General features: G+C 44.9%; 1 protein-coding gene across 3 annotated transcripts in view; it reads left to right on the forward strand.

The window, feature by feature from the left end:
* Positions 1-15,507, forward strand: part of HDLBP (high density lipoprotein binding protein) — an 86,920-nt gene that overhangs the window by 62,721 nt on the left and 8,692 nt on the right. For all 3 annotated transcript variants that reach the window (XM_074964210.1, XM_074964214.1, XM_074964211.1), the window contains exons 20-25: positions 950-1,088; positions 2,257-2,411; positions 3,680-3,784; positions 11,284-11,418; positions 12,772-12,915; positions 13,196-13,381. In XM_074964210.1, coding sequence (XP_074820311.1) covers positions 950-1,088; positions 2,257-2,411; positions 3,680-3,784; positions 11,284-11,418; positions 12,772-12,915; positions 13,196-13,381 — 864 coding nt within the window. The remainder of the gene's footprint in view (positions 1-949; positions 1,089-2,256; positions 2,412-3,679; positions 3,785-11,283; positions 11,419-12,771; positions 12,916-13,195; positions 13,382-15,507) is intronic.

Raw genomic sequence — 15,507 nt, forward strand, 5'->3', positions numbered from 1 at the left:
AGGACGAGGTAGAGAGCATGCTTTCAGAAGTCTTAAAAGAGCAACGCTCCAATGCGAAAACTACAGAACCCGAACCACCAAAAAAAGAAAATCAACCTTCTGGCATCTGACTTGGATAATGAACATGTGTTGGTCCACACTGCTTTGGATGGTTTTTGAGCAGAACCCGTCATCAACATGGATGCATGCCCCTGGAATTGTAGCTGAAGCATGTGCATCTGGCACATAAATAACTTGCGACGCCGGTTACAACAGGGCCGTGAGAGTGCCTGTTCTCGCTTTCAGGTAACATTGTAAACAAGAAGTGGGCAGCATTATCTCCTGAAAATGTAAACAAACTTGTTTGTGTGTGTGATTGGCTGAACAAGAAGAAGGATTGAGTGGACTTGCAAGGTTTAAAATTTTATTCTTTTTTAAATTTTTGAATGTAGTATTTTTGTACATAATTCTATATTTGTAAGTTCAACTTTCATGATAGAGATTGCATTACAGTATTTGTATTAGGGGAATTGAAAAACACAATTTCTTGTCTTTTTACAGTGCAAACGCTTGTAATCAAAAATAAATATGAAGTGAGCACTGTACACTTTGTATACTGTTGTAATGAAATCAATATATTTGAAAATGTAGAAAATATTTAAATATTTAAATAAATAAATATTTAAATTAAATATTTAAAAATTTTAAATATTTAAAAATATTTAAATAAAATGTATTCTATTGTTTAACTGTGCGTTTAATTGCGATTTAATTTTTTTTAAATTGCTTGACAGCCCTTGTCCCAACCTTTTGCCTCCACCCTGCTCCCTTCCTGCCTATGACACACATGACTATATGAACTTACTATGGTGACAAATCTTTGAGAATCACATTTTGATCAAATAGGAGGAAGTGTGTGACAACAGGTGTCACCTGAATAATTCACCTGCTTTCTCTGTCAAACATGCAGGAAGCTCAGGTGACAATAGAGTGCACCATCCCCCAGAAGTTTCACCGCTCCATCATGGGCCCCAAAGGTTCCCGAATTCAGCAGATCACCCGCGACTATGGTGTTCAGATCAAATTCCCCGACAGGGAGGAGAACCCAGGTATGATGCTTTGAGAACTCTACTGCACTGGAAGTGTTGGTGGGGTGCTCTGAGCTACCCAGATCACTGGGGGTTGTGCTGCTGCTTCGGAGGGAACCCCAGCCAAGTTCACAAGTCATGCAGTTTGCCTCTCTGCAGGGAGAGACTTAATGTGGCTGGGCAGGAGGCAGCCTTGCAAGTGGACACTTCTGCTTTGAGCTGTGCAGTCCTTAACCCTCCTCCAAGCCTAATACTAAAACAGGCAACTATGACCGTGTCTCATACTCAATATGGACTAGAACTGCTGTCCTTTTGCTTCTGTCTCCTTAGGCTCCTTTAAGAACCAGGCCAAACTGCAATGGCAGGAGAGAGCTATTGTTTGGTGTACACCAAACAGCAGTAGAGGTTCTATAAACTTCAGGTCTTTTACCTTTAAACTCTTTTGGAGAGGGAGAACTTTTAAACAAACCAGCTCTCCTTACCCCTCTTCCCCTCCTGCAAGTGAAAGGAGAATGGCTTGTTTGCTCCACTACATATTGCCAAGTTTGGTCTCAAGTATACCACACACAGCAAGGCTCATTGGTTCCTGGCTGCCTTATGTTTAACCACACCTGTTAAATAAGGTGTGGGGGAGGGCCTTCTACCACTAGGAGGTGGTGAACCGACCATGAAACTAGACCACAGTCCTGACTGATGTAGAATATGTTGCTTTTAATATGAAATATTCTGGGTCTGTGCACTTCATAACAGCTGCAAGAAAAGCTACTGGGAATGTGGGTTCTCAGACAGCAATGCTGGACTATGTGTAATGCTTATTACAATAATCTGCTGCTGCTGAGTAAGGAGAGAGTGCCATACAGAAGGGGCAATAAAAGGAACTCTTTTTTTGGGCTGGAGAGAGGCTGTGTTCCTATGTAAAGAGCAGGGCATAATGGTGGACACTCTACAATCCAGGATGGAGCCAAGGCAGAGTTAGTACTGATGGTAGGTAACCTCTCGTACTACTGAAATGCTATTAAAATCTCACTTTCTTTATGGTGAATGTCCGTCGTCCTCCCTGTGTGCCTTGGGGTCCTGCTGGGCAAGGTGGAGGGTGTGTACTGATCTCTGTGGGAGTAATACCACTTATGGAAACTCAGTTCTGTATTCACTGATAAGATTCTTATTCTGTTTGTTTCCATGCTCTCAGCCCCTGCCACAGAACCAGCCATGCAGGAGAATGGAGAGGAGAGTGGGGAAGGAAAAGAAGCTAAGGAGGCTGACCCCACTTCCCCAAAGAAGTGTGACATTATCATCATCTCTGGCCGCAGAGAGAAATGTGAGGCAGCCAAAGAGGCGCTGCAGGTATGTGGTGCTGCTGGCTCTCAGCAGGACTCTCAGAGCTCTTGTAATCTGCTTGTGCCCTGCAGCAGGAGGCTCTATTTGAATACTCTGGGCTCTGGTGCCAGGTGGCCTTGCTCAAGTTGGTGTCCTTCTGGGGCTAATGTGGCATAGGTAGATTATGTAGCCTAAAGGAAAGGGGTTCCCTTTATTGCACCTAAACTTTCTGCCCTTTAATGACTTGCAGGGTGGGTGTGAATTGACCTGGCCCAGTAGGTGTTAAAGGCTCTAAGCAGTAGTGGGAGTTGCTTATGCATAAGACTTTTTTATGACTTGTCCTTTCAACCCTGCCCCGTAATACAAGAGCAATCGTTGTTTTCTATATTGTTCCTCAAAAAAGTCCCTTCGAACCTTTTCCAGGCTGACTAGTTCCAGCCTTGACAAGTTCTCATCAGAGCTAAGGCCATGTCTCAACTACAGAATTAAGTCAACCTAACTTAGGTTGGCATACAGCTGCCACAGTAATTCCATGTCTACACTTTGCTTAAGCATGTCTGCACTTGGCTGGTGAGGATGCATACCACTGACACAAGAAGCAGTGCTTGTATCAATTGTACTGTCAGTGTGGGGCATTGTGGGACTGCTCCTGAAAGCCAGTAACAGTTGACAAAAGCACCACAGGGTCTACACTGACACTGCGTTGACCTAACTACGTTAACTTTGACTCTGACACTCATGGAGCTGGAGTTAAGTTGGCATAGCAGGGAAATTACATTGGCGAGAGCAAAATTTAAGTATAGACGCTTCCACAGTTAGGTTGACATAAGCTGCCTTGAGTCATCCTAACTCTAATGGAGACCAGACCTAAGTGTTTCCATCCTTAATCTAATGACTTTCTTTCTGGGCCTTTTCAGCCTCCACTATATTTTAAGGTGAGGCTATGAAAACGGAGCACTGTACTCCAGAGGGAGGCACCATTGTTAATTCTGAGTATGTTCTTTAGTATCCAGTGCATTCTCATAGCTTTCACTGCTGCTGTTAGGCTTTCTTCTTGACCTCTCCATGAAGACTACCTGGTCTCTTTCCTAATCAAAGGCTTAATGATCTTTTGATCAAATGTATTCCACTCTGGGGGATTCAGGAAGTGCCAGATCTCTCTCCCTTTTAGGACAGATGTGGCTAATCTAAATCACAGCAGGGCTGTCATTCAAAAGGCTTTGGGAGAAATCTGACCCTTGACTCTGCAAAGTGTTTCTGCTGGGTAAACTCTGTGCTCTTCCTCCCCCATGCAGGCTCTGGTTCCTGTCACCACTGAGGTGGAAGTGCCCTTTGACCTTCACCGTTACATCATTGGTCAGAAAGGAAGTGGAATCCGCAAAATGATGGATGAGTTTGAAGTAAGCTGGGTTTTGTCTCCCTCCCATCCCTGGATCCCAGAGATCCTGTTGCTGTGAATGTTGCCTTTTGGGAGTGCCAGGAACATGGCCAAATCCATGGCCCCAGCAGTCACTAGTGTGCCACTGGTATGGCAGGTACTGGACAAAGTGTTTCATAGAATCATAGACTTTAAGGTCAGAAGGGACCATTATGATCATCTAGTCTGACTTCCTGCACAACACAGGCCACAGAATCTCACCCACCCACTCCTGTAACAAACCTCTCACCTATGTCTGAGCTATTGAAGTCCTCAAATCATGGTTTAAAGACTTCAAGATGCAGAGAATCCTCCAGCAAGTGACCCACGCTGCAGAGGAAAGTGGAAAAAACCCCGGGCCTCTACCAATCTGCCCTGGAGGAAAATTCCTTCCCGACCCCAAATATGGCGATCAGCTAAACCCTGAGCATGTGGGCAAGACTCACCAGCCAGACACCCAGGAAAGAATTCTCTGTAGTAGCTCAGATCTCACCCCATCTAACATCTCATCACAGGCCATTGGGCATATCTACCGCTAATAGTTGAAGATCAATTAATTGCCAAAATTAGGCTATTCCATCATATCATGCCTTCCATAAACTTATCAAGCTTAGTCTTGAAGCCACATGTCTTTTGTCCCCACTGCTTCCCTTGGAAGGCTGTTCAGGAACTTCAGTCCTCTGATGGTTAGAAACCTTCATCTAATTTCAGGTCTAAACTTCCTGATGGCCAGTTTATATCCATTTGTTCTTGTGTCCACATTGATACTGAGCTTAAATAATTCTCCCTCCGTGGTATTTAATCCTCTGATATATTTATAGAGAGCAATCATATCTCCCCTCTGCCTTCTTTTGGTTAGACCGTTTGTTTGATTCAGCCACTAGGAAGCTGCAGTAAGAACATGAGTCTTGTATTTGACCCCTCCTCCCCTTCCCCCAGGAGTGGGAGGAATGGGCTATGCACTGAAGTTCTGAACTGAATCATTCCCAAATGTCACCATCTTTCTCTTTCAAAATTTGTCACAGAAAGTAGTTTAGGATATAGAGGTGAATGGTGATTGGGATAAAATACAACATGGATTTACAAAAGGCAGATCCTGCCAGACCAACCTGATCTCCTTCTTTGAGAGGATAACTGATCTATTAGACCAGGGGTTCTCAAACTGGGGGTTGTGACCCCTCAGGGGGTCGCAAGGTTATTACATGGGGGGGGGGGTCTGAAGCCATCAGCCTACACCCCCCAAACCCTGCTTCTCCTCCAGCATTTATAATATAAAAAATGTGTTTTTAATTTATAAGGCTGGGACTCAGAGGCTTGCTGTGTGAAGGGTCACTAATGCAAAAGTTTGAGAATCACTGTATTGGACAATGGAAATGCAATCTATCTAATATACTTGGATTTCAGTATTGTATTTGATACAGTCCACATGAGAAATTATTAGTTAAATTGGAGAACATGGGGATTAATAGGAGACTTGAAAGGTGGATAAGGAATTGGTAAAAGGAGTGACTACAACAGGCCATACTGAAAGGTGAATGGTCAAGCTGGAGGGAGATTACTAGTGGAGTTTCTCAGGGATCAGTCTTGGGACCAATCTTATGTAACACTTTTATGACTGACCTTGGTGCAAAAAGTGGGAGTGCGCTAATAAAATTTGTGAATGACACACAGTTGGGAGGGATTGCCAATATGGAGAAGGACCAGAATATCATACAAGAGGATCTGGATGACCTTGTAAACTGGAGTAATGTAAATGGGATGAAATTTAGTAGTGCAGAGTGCAAGCGTGCATTTAGGGATTAACAACAAGAATTTTTGCTATAACCTGGGGACGTATCAGTTGTAAGTGACGGAAGGAGAAAGACCTGGGTGTATTGGTTGATCAAAGGATGACTATGAGCTGTCAATGTGATGCAGCTATGGAAAAAAGCTAATACAGTTCTATGGTGCATCAGGTGAAGTATTTCCAGTAGAGACAGGGAAGTGTCGTTACCATTATACAAGCACTGGTGAGACCTCACCTGGAATACTGTGTGCAGTTCTGGTCTCCCATGTTTAAGAAAGATGAATTCAAACTGGAACAGGTGCAGAGAAGAACTACTAGGATGATCTGAGGAATGGGAAACCTATCTTATGAGAGGAGACTCAAAGAGCGTGGCTTGTTTTAGTGTAACCAAATAAAGGCTGAGGGGAGATATGATTGGATTCATAGGCCATGTCAGAGGGATAAATACCAGGGAGGAAGAGGAGTTACTTAAGTGCCAGTTTGGACACAAGAACAAATGGCTATAAACTAGCCATCAACAAGTTTAGACTCAAAATTAGGTGGAGGTTTCTAACCTTCAGAGGAGTGAGGTTCTGGAACAGCCTTCCAAAGGGAGCAGTGGGGGCAAAATATTGAACTGGCTTCAAGACTGAGCTTGATAAGTTTGTGGAGGGGATGGTGATAGTTAGGGCCCTACCAAATTCAGTCGTGAAAAATGAGTCCTGGACCGTGAAATCTAATTTCTCCCTCCCCAACTCTTCTTCCCCCACCCCCAGATTTCACAGGGGAGACCAGCATTTCTCAAATTGGAGATCCTGATCCCAAAGGGAGTTGCAGGGAGGGGGTCACAAGGTTATTTTAAGGGGGTTGCAGTATTGCCACCCTTACTTCTGCACTGCTGCCTTCAGACCTGGGTGGCCAAAGAGTGGCGGCTGCTGACTGAGGGCCCAGCTCTGCAGACAGCAGTGCAGAAGTAAGGGTGGCAATACCATGCCGTGCCATCCTGCTGCGCTGCGCTGCTGGTGGTGGCTCTGCCTTCAGAGCTGGGCTCCCGGCCAGCAACCGCTGCTCTCCAGCTGCCGAGCTCTGAAGGCAGTGCTGTCACCAGAAGCAGTGCGGAAGTAAGGGTAGCAGTATCGCAATCCCCACACAATAACCTTGTGATGCCCCCAACTCCTTTTTAGGTCAGGACCCTACAATTACACCATGAAATTTATTATTTTTAAAATCCTGTGACTGAAATTGACCAAAATGGACCATGAATTTGTTAGGGCCCTAGTGATGGGATTTCCTACAATAGCATATGGCCTATCAAAGACTGCTAGTAGCAAAAATCCCGTGGCCAGAAACAGGACACTAGGTGGGGAGGGCTCTGAGTTACTACAGATAATGCTTTCTCAGGTGTCTGCCTGGTGGGTCTTGCCCACATGCTCAGTCTAACTGATCGCTATGTTTGGGGTCCAGATGGAATTTTCCCCCAGGTCAGATTGGCAGAGACCCTGGGTTTTTTTGCCTTCCTCTGTAGCCTGGGGCATGGGTCACTTGCAGGTTTAAACTAGTGTAAATGGTGGATTCTCTAACTTGAAGTCTTTAAACCATGATTTGAGGACTTCAGTAACTCAGCCAGAGGCAGGGTGGATAAAAATCAATGATTTAATTTAAATCTGATTTTTTGATTATGCTTTTTGAGGAAAAAACTATCTAAAGATAGATACATTATAACTCAAAGATATCTCCTCATAGAGTAGGAATTATAAATTTTAATTCTATAGTATGAGACAATATATTCATGTAATGTTTAAAGAAACATTTTGTAAATGAGTTCCAATAGTTCATGGATTAGGGACCCATCTTATGGGGTTTCAGGTGCTTCTATATAGATTATTTAGGTTTAATCTTTCTATCTACCCAGTGGGACTCGGTGCTCAGTCCGGAAGATACCATCAGAGATGCTTAGTTTTGCAGTTCTCAAACTCTGGATTTGTCTCTCCAGAGATAACATGCTTGCTTGTTAACAGCAAAAATGTTTTTAAATTAATAAACTATACAGAGAGGTGAGAAATAACAGACCTCAACCCTATTGTCCCTTTGCAAATTTGTATACACCGAGTCAATCCCTTACCTCTCTAAAAGTGCAAAGTTTCAAAAAGTTCAATGAATAGAAGACTGTTGGGGGCAGAATAGATCTGGACAAGGAGAAGAAATCTGGAGATAAATGTGAGAAGGGAGGGATAGGCAGTAGAAACAAAAGCATATTCCAGAAGTCTTGAGGTCTTTCTGAGTGTAGCCTTCATTGATTTGAGATCTACCACACCATTCACTCACTATAAGGGAAAACCTATAATGGCAGCAGGCCATAAATGAGATCCAGTTTGGGAGTATTTTAATGAAGTTCTACCTGTGAGTAAGAGAAGCATGCGTGCAAAATGGAAAGTGCAACAAAGAAATGCAAGGCCTGGTTGCCCAAATGAAACAACATCATGAGAAGTGTTCCTTCTCAGGAGGAAGCTGCATTGAAGATGATGAAAGGAACATGTCTGAACATGCAGAATCTTCAGGTTGGTCAACTTTTTTATTCCATACTTGTTAAGGACTGCCTGTCTTCCTTCTGGACAATTCTTGAATTCTCATGTTTGAGCAAAAAATATAGTTACTCTATGGTACTATCATTTTAGATGCGGTTGTGATAAAAAATAGCTGAAATAAGCAGATCTTCCTTTTACAATTTCACCTTAAAGTAGTACTGAGTGTCAGTAAATGCGATGAGTAATACTAAATGAGCAGTATGGTAATAATAATAATTAACTGCATTGACTTATTTTGTTTAGGAGAATCCGTCCTCAACATACAGGATTCTGAAGACTATCCATCTTCAAGGTCACCATCGTTTTCTATAGTTTCAGGTTATCTGCCAATGATAGTGTTTGTCACATTATGTATGTCACGTAGCCACAGTAGATCACCTATAGCAAAAAGAAAAAAAATAATCATCCAGAAACAACCATAGATAAGTTTGTGATAAGAACCAGCAGATTACAGAAAGGTAATTGATGAAAAAATTGCCCGGTTTGTTTCTGCGACAAAGTCTCTCTTCCGAATGATTGAGAACCCACACTTCGTTAACATGGTTCAGTCATTAAGACCAGGATACAGTCCACCCAACAGAGCAAATGTCACAGGCAAATTGCTGGATAAAGTGTGTGAAAGAGAAATTGAGCAGTGTGCAAAAGGTCTAGAAGGTAAAATTGTTAACCTGAGTCTTGATGGGTGGAGCAGTGTCCACAATGATCCTGTTGTATGTGCTTGTGTGACAACAGAAGAAGGGAATGTCGTCCTTACAGAAATAATTGATACATCAGGAAATGCACACACAGCAGAATACTTACAAGAAGAAGCAGTAAAAGCTATAACAAACTGGGGGAAAAAAATGCAAATGTCTAGTATGTAGCTTGGTCACAGACAATGCTGCAAATGTATCCAAGATGAGAAGAAATTATTTAGAAGAGGGTGAAGAGAGTCCCAAGCTAATAACGTACGGTTGCAGTGCTCATTTGATGCACCTCCTAGCCAAAGACTTCAGTGTTCCAGAAATAAAGGCTAATGTTGTTGAAATTGCAAAATACATCCGTAACACCACTTTTTTCAGCAGCTGCTCTGAAAAAAATGTGAGGAACCAAGCTAACTCTCCCACAAGACGTGTGATGGAACTCAGTGGTGGACTGTTTTGAGCACTGTATCAAGCACTGGCCTAATCTGATGAGTTTGTGAACAAAATCATGGAAAAATAGATGGCACTGTCACAGCCAAAGTTCTCAACATTGGGCTTAAGAGAAATGTTGGACACATGCTGAGCGCCCTGAAGCCTATTTCTGTAGCCTTGAACAAAATGCAGGGAAATAGCTGTTTTATTGCTGATGCTGTTGAAATTTGGAAGGAACTGAGAGATCTTTACAAAGAGAAATATGCAATGACAGAGTTAAATTACAAGCATTAAAAAAACAAATAGGACAAGCACTCTCTCCAGCTCACTTTCTTGCTGATATTCTCTATACTCGGTACCAGGGTCAAACCTTAACTGCTGAAGAAGAGGAGTTGGCTATGACATGGACACCCAGCAATCATCCCTCCATAATGCCAACTATAATAAACCTCAGAGCTAAGGGTGACCAGTTCAAGAAATGTCTTTAAAACAGCAAACACATAAACTGTGAACTGGTGGAAGTCACTTAAGCAACTGGATTCAGAGACTGTTGAAGTGATGATCTCACTTTTAACAGCAGTAGCTGCTTCTGCCAGTGTAGAAAGAATCTTTTCTTCCTTTGGACTAATTCATTCCAAATTGAGAAATTGTTTGGGATCTGAAAAAGCAGGAAAGCTTGTTTTTCTTTTCCAGATTATGAACAAACAGGAAAATGAAGGTGAAGACGACTGAGTTAGCTGCAGAAGCCAATATTTTAAGTTTCTCATGCTGAGCTTGCTGACATAGTCGATTTACTTTTTGTTTAAAAAAAAAAAATCATTTAACTATTTTAAACAATTTTAATAAAGACAAAGCTGATTTTAAAAAACTTGAACATTTAACTAAATTCAAAAAATCATATGCTTGTTTTGTTAAAATATTTGCTGTTGAAGGAAAAATCCAGAATACGTAATGTTTTAGTTAAATAAAACAATTTAAATGACTGTCGGGTGATTTTTCTCATCCTAATACAGCATTGCAAGAAAATCCTCCAAATATTGATTAACCTGTTGAATTGGAGATAGTCGTTGGGAGGAGAACTTCATAAATGTCCGCTTCAGTTACCTTTTGGTAAATGAAGCAACCAACCAATCATTCATTTTTCTGATATAGCTGTAAAACTAATCTGAAAAGTTTTCAAAATAAATAACTTTAAAAATGTATAGTGTGAACCTTCTAAAAATGAAACCTACATCTATCTGAGTTGTGAAGAATATGAATTAAGGTTATAACAACCAACAAGAATGCCGCTTTTAGTCACCAAGACTGAATTTAATCATGGATTTCTATACAAAAGTGCAAAGAGTCCTGTGGCACCTTACAGATTAACAGACGTATTGGAGCATAAGCTTTCATGGGTGAATAACCACTTCATCAGATGCATGTCACACGTCTTGGTGACTAGTGATTTAAATCAAATCCACCCTGATTACAGGAGTGGGTGGGTGAGGTTCTGTGGCCTGCAATGTGCAGGAGGTCAGACTAGATCACAATGGTCCCTTCTGGCCTTAAAGTCCATGAGATGCAGTTAGAATCCACCTGGAATAGTGGCACCAGTGTTTGATTTCTGCAGCCTCCTGGCTGATGCCCTGGAGGCAGGTTATTCCACATCTGCCTATTGCAGGGCTCTTCTGAAGCAACTGGTACTAGCCACTGTCAGACAGGATACTGGACTAGGTGGACCTATGTCTTGACCAAGACTGGCCATTCCTATGTGTACTGGTAGCAACAGGGCCCTGTTGCTCAAACCTTTCCCTTTCCCAAGTCTCTCTAGTTTGGTGCAAGAGCTACCACATACTAGCTGCACAGTCAAGAACTAGTCACACAGTGATGAACTGAAGTTTGCTTTGGGGTGGTGGTGGTGGTGGTGGCCGTGGCAGTGATGCTGCAACCTCAGGCTCTTCCTTCAGCAGTGAAGAAGTGGCATGTGAACTGGCTGTCTGTTGGCCCAAAGTGAAAATAGGTGTTTGTCATTTAGGTGAACATCCAAGTCCCTGCCCCTGAACTTCGGTCTGATGTCATCAGTATCACTGGGCTCGCTGCAAACTTGGACCGCGCAAAGGCCGGACTGCTGGAGAGAGTGAAGGAACTGCAGGCTGAGCAAGAAGATCGGGTAAGCCCTAGTGGCACAGCCTGCTTCCTTGTCCCTCTTGCTCCTAGGAGAACTAGCCCCCTCCACTCCCAGCCCAAGTGTTGTCTCTAGCTTTGTGTAAAAGGGGTCAGTGATATTGGAGGATGTATAGAGGCAGAATGCACCCTTGTAAATAGTGTGTGTTTGGCCTGATATCTGAGCTCTTAGGGTAGGCACATGGGATCACCCTTTCAGACCCCCCTCTGCTGCCTCTGACAGCTGGACACTGCCCTCTGAACCTGGGCAGTAATGTGAAAATGATCAGTGGCCTCCAAAACAACATTCACCTAGCTGGCAGCAATGTGGAAGCTCCTATGGATTGGGCTCTGCAGCACTATTGGAGGCAGCTTCCTTGGCCTAAGATAAGGAATTTAGAGTTACGATGGCTTGTTTGTTTCTGCCTCAAGTGAACTTGAAGGCTGAGTTACAAGCTCCCGTAACCCAAGTTGCTGCACTGTAACCATGGCAGTTACAGCCGCATTAGCTACTAACCTGATGGTAAGAGTCCACTCCACTTTTTGTGTTACTCCAAATGTAACTTTCATTAAGAAGAGCAAGTGGATTCTAAAAAGCCCAGCTGCACAGTGTGAGCTGATGAAAAGGTAGTGATCAGGCTGTCCAGTTTTTTATCCTTTTTTTATCCCCAATAGGCAAGGCATTTGGAATGGGGCAATCTTTCTGCAGTGACACAATGCATACAGTAACTGGTTTGGCCAGTGGCTTGTGTTCCAGCACTCCTCCATCTGACCTGGAAGTGGAATCTGCTGTGTAGACAATGGGTGAAATCTTGGCCGATTTTAAAGTCATCTGGGGAGTTCTGCTATCGACTTCAGTGGAACCAGGATTTCACCTAACAGCTTTTAATCCTCGCTCTGTGAGGAATGCTTCAGAGTCCCATTCTCTACCCTCTTCACGTGAAGTGCGGTAGTTTGGTCATCCTCCCTGGCTCCTCTGCTCTGTTGGGTTTCCTCTCTACAGTCCCCAGCACAGAACAACGAGGCGCTGTCATGAGCAGGGAGCTATGAGTAAATGAGCAGAGGCTCAACAGAAGCACAGGCCAGTGGCAGATGTGCACACAAGTACTTTGGCTCTGCAATCATGTGCACATGTTCAGGTAGTGCCGCCCAGAGCAGCCACTGTGGGACAACCTGGGGCATGTCACAGGGAGAGCAGAAAACTCCCCCAGAATCTGTCTAAATGTGTGGTGTCCCCTTACAGGCAGGATACTTGAAAGATGGAGGTAGAAGTTTGACATAGACAGGAATAGATGCAATTGGTCAAACCTTGGTGTATACTCTGCTATAGCGCTCGAGAGGGTCTCCCTTCTCATTACAGGCCTTGCGAAGCTTCAAGCTGACTGTCACTGTTGACCCCAAATACCACCCTAAAATTATTGGAAGAAAGGGGGCCGTGATCACCCAGATCCGCACAGAGCATGAGGTCAACATCCAGTTTCCGGATAAGGATGATGATAACCAGGTGAGGACTGGAGGGGGATAAAGCCTTCTGGGACATAATAGAGGCTCTGGACTCTGAATAGAGCACGCGTGACATTTCCAGCAGCTGCTCACTGCAAAATGCTGATCAAAGAAAAACAACCCCGAGCCTGTCCCAGGCAGGCCAGTCTAACACTGCACTTAGTTTCCAGCCCAGAGTCTCCTGTAGTGTTGCCTTCCAGTCAGACCTCTCCCTTAGAGGTCCAGGATGGGTTTGCTCCCAGCAACTCCATTCTAACTTCCTCCCCCACCTGCTTTCCTAGTCCCAGGATCAAATCACCATAACTGGCTATGAGAAGAACACAGAGGCAGCCCGAGATGCCATCATGAAGATTGTGGGTGAGCTGGAGCAGATGGTCTCTGAGGATGTGACGCTTGACCATCGTGTTCATGCCCGCATCATTGGAGCACGGGGCAAAGCCATCCGCAAAATCATGGATGAGTTCAAGGTGGGCACGGAGAGTACGCTGGATCCATTGCGGGGGCTGCTGTACAATGGCTGGGGTAGCTTGAAATACTTCAAACCCAGGACTTTGGTGCTCTTAATGCCCATGCCTTCTGCCCTCTGCAAAACCCTGACCTGGGCTGCAAAGGCTGGAGGGATGATGGTGCTGCTGTGTTACGGGGCATCTCTCTGTGGGCTTGACTGTGACTGAGCTGGAGATGGCTGCACGCAGGAGTCAGGTGATGGGAGGCAAGGCCCCAGCCTGTCTAGCTGTACAGGCCTTGCTCTCTTCCTGTGCTTACTCTAGTCTGAGCCAGGGCTGCATGCCAGGGCATAGATGGACCCATAGCTCCTTCATACACCCCAAGCAGCAAAGTTGATTGGACACCACAATTAGGAATGGGTTAAAGCAGCCTGCTCCCCCCACCCCACCCCCTCCCCTTGAGCAAAATGGTATCTCTGGAAATGGTGACCCAGGGTGCCTGAGTTCCAGTTGGTTTCTGGAGCTCTTCCCAGGGTGGGGCACATGACTCAGTGTTCCATACATAGGCCGAGAGAGAACTCCACTGAGCCCTTAGGCTGTGTCTGCACTGCAGTTGAACACCTGTGGCTGGCCTGTCAGCTGGCTGGGGCTACAGAGCTGTTTAACTGCAGGGTAGATGCTCAGGTTGGTGGGCCCTGGCTCCAGCCTGAGCCCAAGCAGCTACCTTGCAATTGCATAGCGCTGCAGCCTGAACCCTGGTCGGCTGACCTGGGACAGATGCAGGTGGTCAGTTGCAGTGTAGATGTATCCTGAGTGTCTGTGACCTGGGTGGATTTAATCTGGCAGACCCGCTTCTGTGTGTTCCCTCTGTGCTGTTCCCAGGGCTAAGCCACAACTGTTCTTCAACTGCCTCTGTCAGTGGCACCTGTCCATCACAATCATAATGGTCTGATCATTTCACACTTTCAGACCTGAGCTGAATGGCTCTTCCAAGTGAGAGGGAACAGCTTTTATCTGCTGCCCTGTCACTGATTATGGAGCCAGGAGTGGCAGAAGCTTCCTAAAAGTGCGGGGGACCTCCCCACTGGTGCCTGAATGGAGGCCTGCCCCTTATCCCCAAGGCCCTGATCTCATACTGTCCCTTCCCCTGAGGCTCTGCCCCCTGCTTTCACTCCTCTTTCTCCCCCACCACGCTCACCCTTATGGCTTTTTAAAAGTGATGGGACCATGGCCTCCTGGTTCCCCCTGCTTGGAGCCTGTGGGGAACCAGTGCTATCATCTAGGCAACTCTTCGAGGGGAGTTTTGACATTTCCAGGGTTCTGGGTACTCAGCTCTGCAAGACCACTGGGGAATCTGGCAGCTTTAGATAAACAAAAATCCAGAGTCCCATATGCTCAGTATTGAATTTGCTGTTGGATTCAGTGTTTGTGGTGCCCTTACATCTTCTAACACTTTCAGTGGATTCAGATTTTCCTGTTGAAAACACAGCTGCTTTATGGAAGCTGTTTGTGACTGAGGGGAGCCGAGTAGGGGGCAGCTTGGGTTCTTGGGTCCCTCTGAGTGTGTGGGAGACACTTCTGTTCTAGACCGCTTCACTGTAATACTGGATTACCTTCCAGCAGTGCCCAAAGCAACAGGCCACGCACCTGTCTCAGGCTGGATTAGGATTGTTTGGGCTCTTGGAAGAAAGGCTTTAGCAGGGTTTGTCTCTTGAAATGATCAGCAGTGAAATAATGAACATCATTGACGCTGCATTTGTCCTTTAGCTTTGCCGTGAACAGCCCACTGATAGCCCTGGGGGGAGCTCAGACCTCTGAGTCTGTGTCCAGGCTGCAGACCTACACTTTTCTCTTCTGTCTCTTGAAAATTGGGAAGGTTGGAAAGCTCCTCTTTGAAGAGGAAATTGTGGCATCTCAAGTACCACTCTGTCCATGGGGCTCTAGTGTCCAAAACAAGCTCAGAGCTGCTGGAGAATCCTGGAAGCTCACTAGAACCCGCTGGTTTTTGCCAGCAGTCTAGTGTCGTGAGGCGGCACTAGCAGTGGTTTGACGGAGGTGGTGATAGCTGAGGACGCAGTGGTTAGACCTCCCACCACCATAGTGACTGGTAAAGCATGGCAGGTTGTAATGGCAGTGGGAGCGATCAC

The sequence above is a fragment of the Natator depressus genome, chromosome 9 (assembly GCF_965152275.1).
Source record: "Natator depressus isolate rNatDep1 chromosome 9, rNatDep2.hap1, whole genome shotgun sequence".
Classification (NCBI taxonomy): domain Eukaryota; kingdom Metazoa; phylum Chordata; order Testudines; family Cheloniidae; genus Natator; species Natator depressus.